General features: G+C 40.0%; 1 protein-coding gene across 8 annotated transcripts in view; it reads right to left on the bottom strand.

Moving 5' to 3' along the window:
* Positions 1-5: 5 nt before the first annotated feature.
* Positions 6-13326, bottom strand: part of LOC135210751 (phosphatidylinositol 3-kinase regulatory subunit alpha-like) — a 584655-nt gene continuing 571334 nt past the window's right edge. For 6 of the 8 annotated variants that reach the window (XM_064243583.1, XM_064243584.1, XM_064243585.1 and 3 more), the window contains 9 exons: positions 9410-9544; positions 5881-6133; positions 5395-5682; positions 5013-5223; positions 4669-4794; positions 3693-4520; positions 3306-3573; positions 3054-3193; positions 6-2526 (listed from right to left, as the gene is read on the bottom strand). In XM_064243583.1, coding sequence (XP_064099653.1) covers positions 2343-2526; positions 3054-3193; positions 3306-3573; positions 3693-4520; positions 4669-4794; positions 5013-5223; positions 5395-5682; positions 5881-6133; positions 9410-9544 — 2433 coding nt within the window. In that variant the 3' untranslated portion in view covers positions 6-2342. Of the gene's footprint in view, positions 2527-3053; positions 3194-3305; positions 3574-3692; positions 4521-4668; positions 4795-5012; positions 5224-5394; positions 5683-5880; positions 6134-7629; positions 8936-9409; positions 9545-10304; positions 10649-13326 lie in introns of those variants that run through there. The other 2 variants (XM_064243587.1, XM_064243582.1) reach the window with 2 other exon arrangements.

The following is a 13326-nucleotide window of genomic DNA, read 5'->3' as shown; positions in this document are numbered from 1 at the left end:
ACAAATTACCAAAGAGCACTTTATTGAGACTATTTCCCTGCACAGCATGGGAGGGAAGGTGACAAGCGACGGGCACGGGGTAGTGGCTGTGTGGCCTAGTCGTGACTAAATGCTTAAACACAACTGCCCAAAGCCACACACCACAGTTATCACATTGCGCAGCCACCCACCCTCTCACCACTTGCCCACTGCATGAAGATACTTTATTGAAAAGCAGCTCTATTATCAAGTGAACAAGTCACAGTACCTAGCACTGACATGATTTAAAACACTGGGTCAGTGGGCATGTAATAATGAGGAGAGGCGACTAGATGAGATGACAAATACTTAGCACATAGGCATCAAAAATGTTTTAATAGAGGGGAAAAAAAATATGGGAGGGGGAGACTAGTAATTCAGTGATCAGATCAATAAATAAACTGCGATGAAAGCTAAATTATTTGCTATGCCAAGCCCATGGCCGACCTGTGAAATGGTGAGTTTTACACTTGGTATAGCCACAAAGTGCTCATCTTATGCTATCGAGACCATGTATACAGTAATAACAATATGTTGCATGAGTAAAAATAAATTTCCTTCAAAATTTGTATAATCACTGAACTCATTAAAATAGTAGGTTTCAAGTTTTGTTATAAAATCCACAAAATTACATCAAATACAGCATGAAAAATAGTTGGTGCGACACGAGATTACACTGTTGATCCTTTTAAGCCTAAAGATGGTCTTGAGCCATCACTACTCAAAAACCTTTTTGACAATTATGGTACAACAGGAATCCTAAAATAATGAAAATAGACAATTCTTTAAGGAAATGGAAAATATACAACTAATTTCTAATATTTTTTACTACCAAATAAAATGACTGCCATGATCTCTTCACAAGCAAAACTCACACCAGTAAGCCTACACAAGTAAACTCACTATAACATTATTCAGTGGAAGACTGCAGTCATATAAATATGTGTAGAAAAAGATTCACTCTATAGTTCATACACTATATACTACATATACATTTATATACACAGTCATCTAAATATATAATTATTTATATACCAATATATAACTACTTATATACATAGACAAGTTACAGATGCATATATATATGTATATACATATATTTCATTAATATATATTTATACCATACACACCAATATACATACACATCCATAAGTACAATTTATAATGAAACATAAATGATTTAATGAGATGCATGAAAAGTTTCAAAGTATATAAAAAAATGGGATGACTGAGAATGAAGTCAATGATGTAGCGTGTGGCTTGGGGTCTGGAGACTAGAGTTGACTTTGATACCCCAGTGCCCTGTTTCATGTCCTCAAACTTAGGCTGGAGCATTTCCAATGCATATTATTCACTTCCACTCAAATCACTTATCTGACTCAGAAGAACAAGTTTGTAATCATGTTCACAACTTTAATTATTAATGGAATGCAGAAGTTTCTCTTCATTTTAGTCAGATCAGTCCAACACTACGCTTCCATTTACTGTACCAGAGATCTTCACTTTGTTTGAAAACAAGGGCAAATGTACTTTTCACAGCACAAGTACAATAGTATCATATCATATATAACATTTATTTTCCTTTTCTGATAAAATACCAACTTTTTTAAACAAAACTTATGAGGGAATATCAAGCACTGACAGTAAAATATTTGCAATTATCTTTGGCCGCTATGAAAAACAACGTGCACGGGCATTAGCCTCTGGCTAGTGGGCAGTACCCGTACTTTGATCACTCGATACTAAACTCTGCAGGACGTGACAAATCCTACTTGTCACTTTAAACAACTTGCCTTTACTAGTCCTGAAACAATTTGTACCAGAGTTATAAATGGGACTCCAACTAACTGCTACAAGTACTCTGTTCAAGATTGCATATAAAGTACATATATATATATATTTATAGATATATATAGATTTCTATTACAATAAATAATAGCATGATCAAGTCTAACAGCAGACTTCAAGTAGCAGTTATGGAGGTGGGCAAGCCATATTTATTTCCTTTTTCAAAGGTATGGACACTGCAAGACCAAAACCAGGCCTCAGTCAGGGAGAAAAAGCATGCCAGGTTTTTATGCACTCTACCAGTAATACTTCTATTACACACGAAGAAAATTTTTAGTATCCACCACTACTAAAGAGGGTAGATAACTTTCACTTGCTATTCTTCAAAGATGTTGCTGTACAAGTAGAATGTGCTAGCATGGCTTACACAGAATGCACCACTGACATCTTCAATGTTGGTTTGGTGCCTAAACTTGGTCATTTTCATACCCACTCTCCCAAAGACGGACGTTCAATTTCCTAGACGACAATTATTACTAGCTTGCTGTACGTGCAGGGAATTTGAGAGTGGTGCTGAGCAGGTCATTGTGCATAAATAGTGAATTTTCAGCATAGTGCAAAACCAAGTCCTTCAATGTTGGATATATCAAAAATGGCTCTGCAAATCCATATCCATGCTCGCCTTTGAAGATCCTACAGTGCTGTACCTCCCTGTTACACCTGCAAGAGAATTTTAGGGAAATTTAGCACCAAAAAGTTATCTTGCAATGAAAATATACTTATTATGTTTTAGGTTTACCAAGAAAAGTGTTATGAAAACCAAATTTCAGTAGTTTGACAACAGTTCACAATGCTTTAAAGTTGCGAAGCTATTTAACTCAACGTATTCAACTTCTTGCTGTGTAAAAACCACCTACTACAATTCAAAGGTGAACAAATAAAACCTAATTTACATTGTATCCTATGCTGTTTTAAGGGGGAGGGACATACAGTATAAAAGGTTAAGGTATCCCAAAGGCAGAATGGAGAAAAAGCCACCACACGTCCCAACTTAGTAGTTTACGATTTATACCTTCAAGAAAGGTAAAGGAGGTTCAGGCTTCCAGGTGTAAGTGGCACCTTAGGTATGGTTAGGTCTGGCTATATTCTTCCAAACCTTCCAAAGTACTGTATACATAGTGGTGAAGTACTCTTTGATGAAGTAAAGAAACTAAAGAAAAAAAAAAAAAAAAAGTTACGATACTCACGTAATAGAAAGCGCAAATCCTCCATTTTGTGACATTCTAACAAGAAATGTTCCATCTGGTTTATTTTGCAGTTGATTTACTGCATCATCTCTAGAGTAGGTATCAAAGCGCCAGAGAGATTCATTGCTGAGCTCCATTGACTGCAAGAAAAAAATCCTTATAGTTACGGGCTAATTACGAACTTTTATAATTAGTTAAATCAGGTTTATGATCTTAGTTGCTATACCAAGACAAAACAAGTAAAATACTTACAGGGTGTGGAACTTGTGGAACTTGTGTAGGATCTGACTTCTCCAGCCACTGGTCTATAAATTCAGCTGACACTCCCCTTGAAAGTAGCACATTCTTAAGGTGATCCATCTGTTTTACCAGCTTTATGACCTCCAACTTCAATGCTGTGCACTGCCTCTCCACTGCTTGACAATCTCTTCTTAATGTGGTAAAGATATGATCTTGTTGATTCCGGGCATCTTCTACTGCTTTTAATCGACGCACTAGAACTTCTCTGTTGTTGTCCAAACTATGAAGAGAAAATATGGTTCCATTAGATTATATAAAATGCTTTGCATTGAGGAAATACTAGACTTTTATAATGCATTACACATACAAGCAAAAAACTACAATACAGTAATTACTTACTCAATAACTTCATGAGGCTGGGCATCTAAACGAAACTTATCGTGAAGCTTCAAGTGGTCACCAATTAACGTAATTGTTTCATCATAACTGTCCAAAATTTGGCGATTTATAGATATATCCTGAGCTAATGCTACCTGTCTTTCATAACAGTTTGTGTAATTTGATGATTTTGAATTGTGCTGCTTGTTCAATTCATTCAATCTACACAGGAGGTCTTCAACCCTCATTCTGGCACCTTCGCTTTCTTCCCCATGAAATCGGTTAACAGGATGCAGTAACCTTATGTCCAAGGCCTTATTAAACTGACTAAGGCTCTGTTCACGGCAGAAGTTGACTAGTTCAACGACCGAATTAAAAGTATAAGGTTCAGTGAAACCATATTTTCCATTCCGATGACAAATTTTGATGAGCTTGTTTGACCCGCCCTTTCTCAATGTAAGAGTGTATTCATTATTCCCTGTCGAAGCATCTCTAACAAGGAAAGTACCATCTTTTGAGTCTTTCATCAATACATTAACATCCTCACGCATGATGGTACCCCAGTACCACTCTGCTTCCTTAAGAGATTTAGGGGCATTTGCTGGGATGTTAGAAAAATATGGTAGAGAGGAACTACTCATACTAGGAGGTGGCATGACTACCCCCATTGGTGGGGATGGTGGGTTAACCACCTCATTATCTACATATCCACTATAGGTCACAGAAGTTCGGGGCCTTGGTGGCAAGACAGGAGCAGGTGCAAAGGTAGGCACTTTCTCACCCCAATCAACCTTTAGCAGGAGCATTTCAACAATTCGCATGTGTGCCTCTGTGTTACGTGCCAATTCCCTGAAAATAAAAATTAACTTGCTAAAAAACCCTTCAAGGTTTATCTCAGTTTCCTGTTAAAACCAAAGATTTGAGAAAAATAAATTCCAAAAAATATACTGTATTTACCATTACATACTACTGTATTTTAATTAAATTGAAAACTTACACAATTTTTTCCCACGGGGGTCTAAGAAGTACATGGCACAGTGACTGAATTAGCAGTGTGGGAGGATCCAATGTGCCTCTCCTTACTTGAATTTGGCAAAGTTGAAGGAAATGGCTCATCAGAAACCTGAAAATAAAAATGCTATTTATATGGGGAAATCACATACTAATACATTTCAATGCTGCAAAATTTAATTAGTACAATCATTATCAAAATGCACCATTCAAGTTCTTTTTTCCTCCACAAGGTATTTTTCAATATTTTTTTCTTAAACTGCAAGTAACAGTCAGGCAAAAATTTAATCTACAAATTACACAAAAGTTAATAGTACTAGTTGAACTTACTTAAGTGTGTAGAAATGATGAGCATTCAGTTCACTAACAAGTTGCGTCATGCATTTCGCACACTGGTCATCATTGTGAATACGACTGGCTTCAATAAAGCGATCGTAGAAAGTCTCCGGAATTACAGGTTCAGGAAGCTCCCGTAAATACCGCTTGATCAGGTACGCAATTACATGAGGCTCATAAACTCTAAGGTTAACATTACTCATATCTGGAAAATAAGAAATTTTTTTAGTGCAATAACTATGCGAAAGTAAGAAAACTTGGGCAAATTAACTTCGATTATGGCACCTGAATGCAGGAAACTTAAGACAAATTATAACATTTTTAAACAATTTTTCCTCAAATTACACTGAAAAGAAATGTGAATTAGTATACCAACCATTATCACATTCTTGTCTAAGCTGATTTAAAGTCTCTTGCTGAGGTGGAGTTCGGTAGAGACGATATGGATCTTGTGAAGGATCATTATCAACACTGTACACAATTTCTTGACAACTACGCACAAGTAACAATGGAGCAGGAGTCTTTTCTCCTGGCGTAAACTGAGTACACAAGCTTAAGCCAAATACCGACGAGAGCAAGATACGACGTATATATTTGGACGATTGTCTCACACAAGGCGGTAGGCCAGTGGCTGCACATGTCGGGTGAGCTACCAACCCACAATCTGAAAGTGTTTTTATTTTCATTAATAAACATTCCCTTAGCTAAATTGTCTGAATATTTAACAACTGACTTCTAAAACTGGGCCCTATTTTCTCACAAAATTGGTTTGCTTGTACAGTTAATCTTTAATACTTCTCATGTGGTTCTCAGCAACACAATTAACAAATTGTCCAAAATATCAAATGATTCCTGTTTTTACCTTGACAAAATTGTCCCTGATGCACAAATCCCCTCAAATAGAGGCCACACTTGTCACAGCTATGAAGCTCATGGAAAGACTGATTTCTCAAGTTATGGTGTGATGCTGGGGTGTTGCACTCTCCTCCTCCAATTGCTGTTGTGGTTGTGGATGAGCTATCTCCAATGCAAAGGCCATCACCACACTCATTCTGTAGTTGCGCTATACACACCATAATGGCCTTCTGGTGAAACTCATCTTTGATACCCATACTCTGTAACCATAAAAAAAATTGACATAAGTAGCTTGCAATAACTTTTACACAACAGTCAAAACATTAAATATGAGCAGATGTCTTTACCCTCATATAAAAGCATTACTTTATAATAATTTATAAAATACGGTAATTCTTCAGAAGCAATCCGCACTGGATATTAAAAAATAAATAATCACCTACATGGAAAGAGCATGTGAAAAGCAATATAAAAAGTATAGTCATTATATGAGAGATTGAATGGGGTGGAATTAAATGAGCTTTTTAAGTTTTTACCTCGAATTTTTCCTAAGTCGGGAGAGGTGTTTTCCTCTACGGTAATGTTTACTTTTAATGAGCCCGCTAACTTAACTTACTTTCTTACGGAAACAAAAGCAGTTCCAGTTACTCATTATTGGCTGAGAGGTGTGACATCCGTTATGACGTCATGGGTTCCATAACCAATTACGAACGACTTTAGTCGAAAACTAAGTTTCACTAGCATTTCAGCGGAGTAATAAAGTTAGCTGTCCAGTGTCCACTGGTATCCTTGTTTGACTGAAATACTCGAAAAATGAAGCAAAAACCGGCATTTTATCTTCCTGTAGCTATGGCAGAGGTAGTGGCTGGCCCTTCTGGCATTAATTTGACAGAGACCTTCGATTTCCTACCGATTGTTTGCAGTGCAAGTGCGGGGTTACGGTGAATTTTATCATTATTGTCTAGTGGTGGTGGTAAAAGAAGTTGTGATTGAATAATGCTCAGAGACATAATTTAATTCTTCAGCCAAAAACTGCGAGTGTTGTGGAGCTATGTGGAGCTATTTGTCGGATCGACTACAACAGGAACGCCTTTGGGTGTGATCGCTCTGTAGTGACGAAAGGACGTCGGCGTAAGCGTATGCGACACCCAAATTCTATCTGCCACGGTAAGTAGCCTTACTGTAAACCCTGTGGGTAGCGCGCGCAGCGCAACATTACCTCTTGCCGTACATGCCGTGCTTGCCAAGATCTTTAAATTTGCGGATAAGGCGCGAAGCGCCGTTCCGCTACGGCCTTACTGACAGCACACACAAATCGATGGTCGCCGATATTTAGTCGCTCCTTACTTTGTTTGTTGTTGTTTTGGTATCGCCGCCGTATTGGCTTTGGTGTTCTTCCGCCGATTTCGGTCGGCGGTCGAGTGGGCCCGCGAATCAGTAGGTGCTCCTAATTATTATTATTTGCTGCAAAGCACTCCTTTCTGGTTGTTTTGCGTAAGAAAATAGTTAGAGGGCTCATTAAAAGTAAACATTACCGTAGAGGAAACACCTCTCCCGACTTAGGAAAAATTCGAGGTAAAAACTTATCAGCTCATTTAATTCCACCCCGTTCAATCTCTCATATAATGACTATGCTTTTTATACTGCTTTTCACATGCTCTTTCCATGTAGGTGATTATTTATTTTAATATCCAGTGCGGATTGCTTCTGAAGAATTACCTAAAATACTAAAGCTTCATTAAGAATATATGGTTACCTCCTGCTCTGGAGGCTGAAATGTTTTCTTGTGGTTTGGCAGACTATTGTGAACCTGTTTAGGAGTGAGGCCTTGCTCATTACTTTTGCAAACAGAAGTTGACTTTCCAGAAGCACTTTCCGAAATATTTAACAGACTATTACACTCGCCACTGTAACCTCCCTCTTCATCTTGACTACCTATGCCATCATCTATTTCATTTACTATTGTATCACATGAATTAAATGGATTTTCAGTAGAAACTGGAAGTGAAACAGGGGAAACGGAACCATTGAGATGAAAAAGAGGACTTAGGCGAGGCGAGGATAGATAATCTGGAGAATCAAAATCTGAGAGTTTCAAACACCAAGACTCTCCTCCTTCCGAACGAATACTTAGAGGGAGGGTGGTTGTGGCAGTTGAGGCTGAGGAACAAGTCTCATCTGAGCAAGGACTTCCACCATCCAGTCTCCCTGACAACCCTTTATCTTCCACCAAAAATGGTGCTATGCCGAGGGGTTTCTGTCTGCAGGCAAAACACAGTTTAGATCCAAAGTGCTCCTGGTGACAGGTTACTGGGATTGGGTAAGAAATTGGGGGCCTTCCATGATATTTAGGTCTGACCCCTGTACCTAATTCCTTCGTAACAGAATCGACACACACACCACTATCAGGAGTAACTTGAGTCTTGCGAAATACGGGAGTTGTGAGAAGATCATTGGTATTCTCAGGGTGAATGGAAGTTTCTGAAGGATCGGACGTCTTCTCTATGGCAGCAGCAGACGACCGCTTGCGGGACCCCCAGTCCCTCAATTTGGCTAAAACACACTTCGGGGACTTGAAAGGTGACAGTAATATCGTCGCCATATTGGGCGACAAAACTTTAAAAACGATAACAGCAAATCAGAACTTGAAACACTAAAAAACTGAACTAATAAAAAAACCAAGTAAAACGAACGAATTCGATAAAATTCGAATATCTTTGCACTTGACAGTGCATCCACACAACAATCGGCACACAAAAGCCACTTGCACTAAACGAGTGCATCCAGGTTAACTGGTGAACAATACAAAATCTAAACATGCTAAATTAACTTAAAACATAAGAAGCCAGCCCCGGGAAAGAAACGTTAAAAAAAGCGCTAGCGTCTCCCAACTAAAGGTAACACCATCTCGAGGTTGTCAGCCGAATGGAAGGCAAAGTGGGGTATCCTGCGTGTGGCTACAAAGGTTGTTGCACCTTCGCCAGACCCTTGGGTTCCCTTTACTCGAGAGATGACCGCCATCTAGGCGCAATCCACTGTGACAAGGTAACAACCAACAATGACCCCACTCCCAACCTTGGACTGTCTGTCTTAGGTACACTGGAAACCTGCGCGCGCCTCACAAGTCACTCGCTTCCATCAGCGCCTTCAAACAACCTATTAAGCAGTTTAGTTTAGCCCTGGAAGGAGCTACTCATTTGCAAGACTTGGTTCAATTCGAGCTTTAGTTAACGAAAGGGGGTTGTAAGTCTTATTGCCCTTCCTATTAAAAACACCTTGGGCCACAGTGCGTCACACAAGAATATTTTAATATTAGAAACGACTACATAATTGATTTACAGCGTGTATACTATGCCCGCATACAAGCACACCGTATGCTCTATGCACTTATGTATGTATGCACGCAGTGTGCGCGCGAGCGTGCAAATCTAGTTGTTATAAAGTACATTGTGTATACGGAAGTGTTCTATCCTCGTATACAATAAACGTAGATATTGTATGTTTATTTATATGTACTAAATATATGAATTACTTACCACGAGTTTCTCTCTATCTAGTGACAGCAAGTCGCTTCCTTTGATATCCTTTGCTTTGAAAATTTCAGTGTATGGGGCCAGATTCAATGTCGCCATCCAATCCACAACGTTGATGGACGACCACTGACTGATGGGCTGTTAAAAGAAACATGAAATATTACAGTATTAAGAGCACAGAAGGAAATTATTATAAATTTACGTCATGTATTAAGCTTATCAAATGTTACAACAAACAAAACGGAATATGCAGCTACTTTGCTAACTGTCGTTAACTGCACACACTAAATTACCTGCACTGATAAAGCTACCGTAAGCACCAACACAAAAAAATTATAAAAAACAAACAAAATGGTAAAGTCAAGAAACATTATGAACGAGTCTCAAAAACTACACGCGTTAGTAACATCAGCCCTAATCCTTACAATAGCTCAATTTAATTCTGCTAATATATCGCGACCCAACTTTTATTTTTAACCCTCTTTTTCTCACATGACACGAGCCTAAGGTTTTGTTTTATTTATTTATTATTTATTCACTAAATTCCCAAGTCGACAATGGCCAACACAGCCAACTTTCTGATTGATTCACGTAACCAGCCCCGCTCCTTTCTTTCCGACCGGCATTCATTAGAAATCGGCCGCTTGAAACTGAACGAGCAGATACCGTAGAATTACGTCAGTGATGACTTGATCTAAGAGACTGTTCAACATAGCACGGTACCTAATTTTATCTACATATGAAGATGAAAAACTTACAAAGTTAAACTCGATTAATAAAAAAGTTACAGAGCGTGGTCGGTACAGCCAACCTAAGCAAGCTAATGTTCACGGCAAGATTTTCTTCTCGCACAAAATCACGCAGCATATGAAAACTGGGAGCACAAAAATCTACACACCGTCACGAAGGAAACAGGGGAATCCAGACGAAGCTCTGACAGAACCATGGTTTCCGTCTGAAGATCCAAAATATGGGGTCCAGGAAATACTCGGACACGGCCGTATGTCACTTGATTTGCTTTTGAAAGGTGATGAAGAGCAAAGTACTTTTCACTGAAGGCATCGAAATTAACGAAACAATTCCTGCGCGTATAGTATGTTGATGCGTTCCCCGGGCAAGTCTCTTTCTATGCAAAGCAAGTAAGAGACCAAGTGCCAAGAGGTAAAAGGGATGTGAGCAGTGGCACTATCTAGCACACACTGAGGTTCCCCACTTGTGCAACCGTACGGTAAGGCAGGCCAGCCGTTGCTACTGGTGCACTCTAGAACGTACGTGCGAACGCACTCACAAAAACCCAGGGTCGGACTTTTCCCCGAATCCCCCCCCCCCCTCCCCCCCCCATCCCCCCACAATTCCTAGGCCCTCCTCCTCCCTCTCCTACACCTTACAACCAAGCAGCAGCAGCACCATCTGTACGATGCTAACTCCCAGAACTGTGCCGACTCTTATTTTAAAACCCTTACGTCAGCAATGACACGGACCTCCAATCGGAAAACGCATGCACACAAATGCACACAATTTCTGGGAAGGTGACAAAGACGGACGACGGAACACTCTCTCTCTCTCTCTCTCGCCGCTAATACCGTGAGCGTTTCGCATGGTACAGTCACGAAAAGTGATCTTGAATTACAGGGAAGGTGAGGAACATGACGTGCGCTGGGTCTACGTTACGTGCTGACGCCCAAAGCGGAATCACATTATGATGAAAGACAAAAAGGGAAGAGGAGGAGGAGGAGAGGAGGATACAGCGTGTCCTCAAGAGTACAAAACGGTTGTTACATGCAGATATAAATGGCTGACTCACTCAAGAGTTATCACAGTCTCTGGGAATAACCCGATCAGCTCACTCGGATGAACTTTAAAAAGTAATGACCGGCAGATATAAATTAAAAGAAAGATAAATCGAACGAACCAACGAAAGGAATGGTGCTTAATTGGTCTAAGTTGACGGCCCCAACCCCCGGATACCTAGAAGATGAATCAGAGCAGTTAGGAATGAACGGGTAATGTTAATTTCCATGTCTCCCTTTCAGTCAAGATCGCCTGATGAGGTCATCATCAGGAACACGTGTGTACGGAACTAAACAAGTACGTGCAACTGTAACTGTACACAGGGATCGTTACATATTGCTTCATATATGACTCAACATATAGTAGGATATGGTAAAATTGAACATAGGAAATCAGTGCGCAAAGCAATTATCTAAAATAATCAGGACACGATTGACTATCTTGATGGGACATTTTTACATACTGTACACCTGCTTTCGATATCGACAATTTCCTTTTTTTTTTATCTATTACAATCGCCGTCTTGATTTATATAATATACATTCTGTATACGGGGAAAAAGATAAATGCCATAATGCTTTAAAAGGCCAAACCCAGCATTCAAGTGGGCATTTATCTTTTTTCCATAAGCAAAATATGCAACCCACGTAAGTAAAAATACAAATATTCACTGCATACATGACTGGCCCATAAACGCAACCACAATATGAAACATTAATGCTGATTACTCATTAATCCAGTGCAATGACAAAATTAACGAGCCGGTTCTTTGTGCAAAATCTCGCAAATTGCCAGGTTGAATTAACATCGAGATCAAAGCCTGGTTTACTAAAGACAAATGACCTTAAATCACATGTCAATCACACGTGCGCTCAGACACAAAAAAAGCATAAGGCAAAGCCAACCCAGACCTTCTCATTGGGTTCCTTAATTGCTTGTATTACTGACCGAAGGAAGGATATCCTAGAGTTGTACAATTCATGCCTTCCCCAATCAAGCCGGTGTTACACGCCACGAAATTCAGCTCTGCCTGTCTTCAACGACGGTAAAATAGGAACTACATATACATCCAACAACATTTACTTATCAAGATGGCTACCGAGATAAGTCTGAAAATGCAAGTATAAAGCATTTTGCACCACATATTCATTACCAAACTCCATTCAATATGGAGAGAGAGAGAGAGAGAGAGAGAGAGAGAGAGAGAGAGAGAGAGAGAGAATCATAAGCTGAACTAAAATCAACTCCGGCCAGAACCGAGCCCAACCTAAAAGGAGCAATGGAATCAACAGTATAATGATTTCTCAGTGGCAGGGTCTTCCGGGTGCCTGACATGTCGGGGTATACCATGAAAACTGGCTGAATCTGGTAACAGGTTTTCTGCCCGATCTTACACACACACACACACACACACAGATGGAAGAGGCTGTGGTTTGAACGGGAAAACGACTTCATCAAAGTTTCTGAGGACAGACGAGAGGAAAAAAATAAAATAAAATAAACACTCCAAGAAAACCAAAGACCAAAGAAGAGACGAAACTCTCACCTTGACTAAAACAGAATTTGAAGCGCTATTAGGAAAAGATAAAAAGAGATGGCAATGAGTTGCGAGAGAACTACATCCTTCGGTGTAGACGACGAGGTATCGCAAGATTAAATTTCATAGATAAAAGACGAAAAACAATCGCTCGAACGACTGATGAAAGACCACAAAGAGAAACGTGTTTGTGGACGACACATGCGCAAGAAGGTTTTAAAGAAGGGAAAGGGGTGTGGGGATCTGAGGGGAAAGGAGGGAGGAGGTTAGGAGGGGGATAATCCCCAGGAGAGGTTCACTGAATGGGGCGGGCAGCGCCACGTACCAGGGGGATGGAGGAGGGGAAGGGGGGTGGGGGAGGCGGTGATGGTGATGGCCGTTGCCGCTGCTGCTGCTGCTGTTGCTACCCGGCCCTGGCTCTCACAACATCACATACACACCACGATCCTCCTCCCTCTCTCCCTTCCCCTCCCCATCACCAATCCTCCTCCTACTCCACCATCACAAAGTCTACGACATTCTCCCTCCTTCAGTTTATATAAGACGAATCGCCCGATATAGAAATCACCGATGGCTGGTCGCCTATTTAAAA

The sequence above is a fragment of the Macrobrachium nipponense genome, chromosome 4, assembly GCF_015104395.2.
Source record: "Macrobrachium nipponense isolate FS-2020 chromosome 4, ASM1510439v2, whole genome shotgun sequence".
Taxonomy (NCBI): Eukaryota; Metazoa; Arthropoda; class Malacostraca; order Decapoda; family Palaemonidae; genus Macrobrachium; species Macrobrachium nipponense.
The sequence above is the reverse complement of the archived record's forward strand: the minus strand, read 5'-3'. Positions and strand labels throughout refer to the sequence as shown.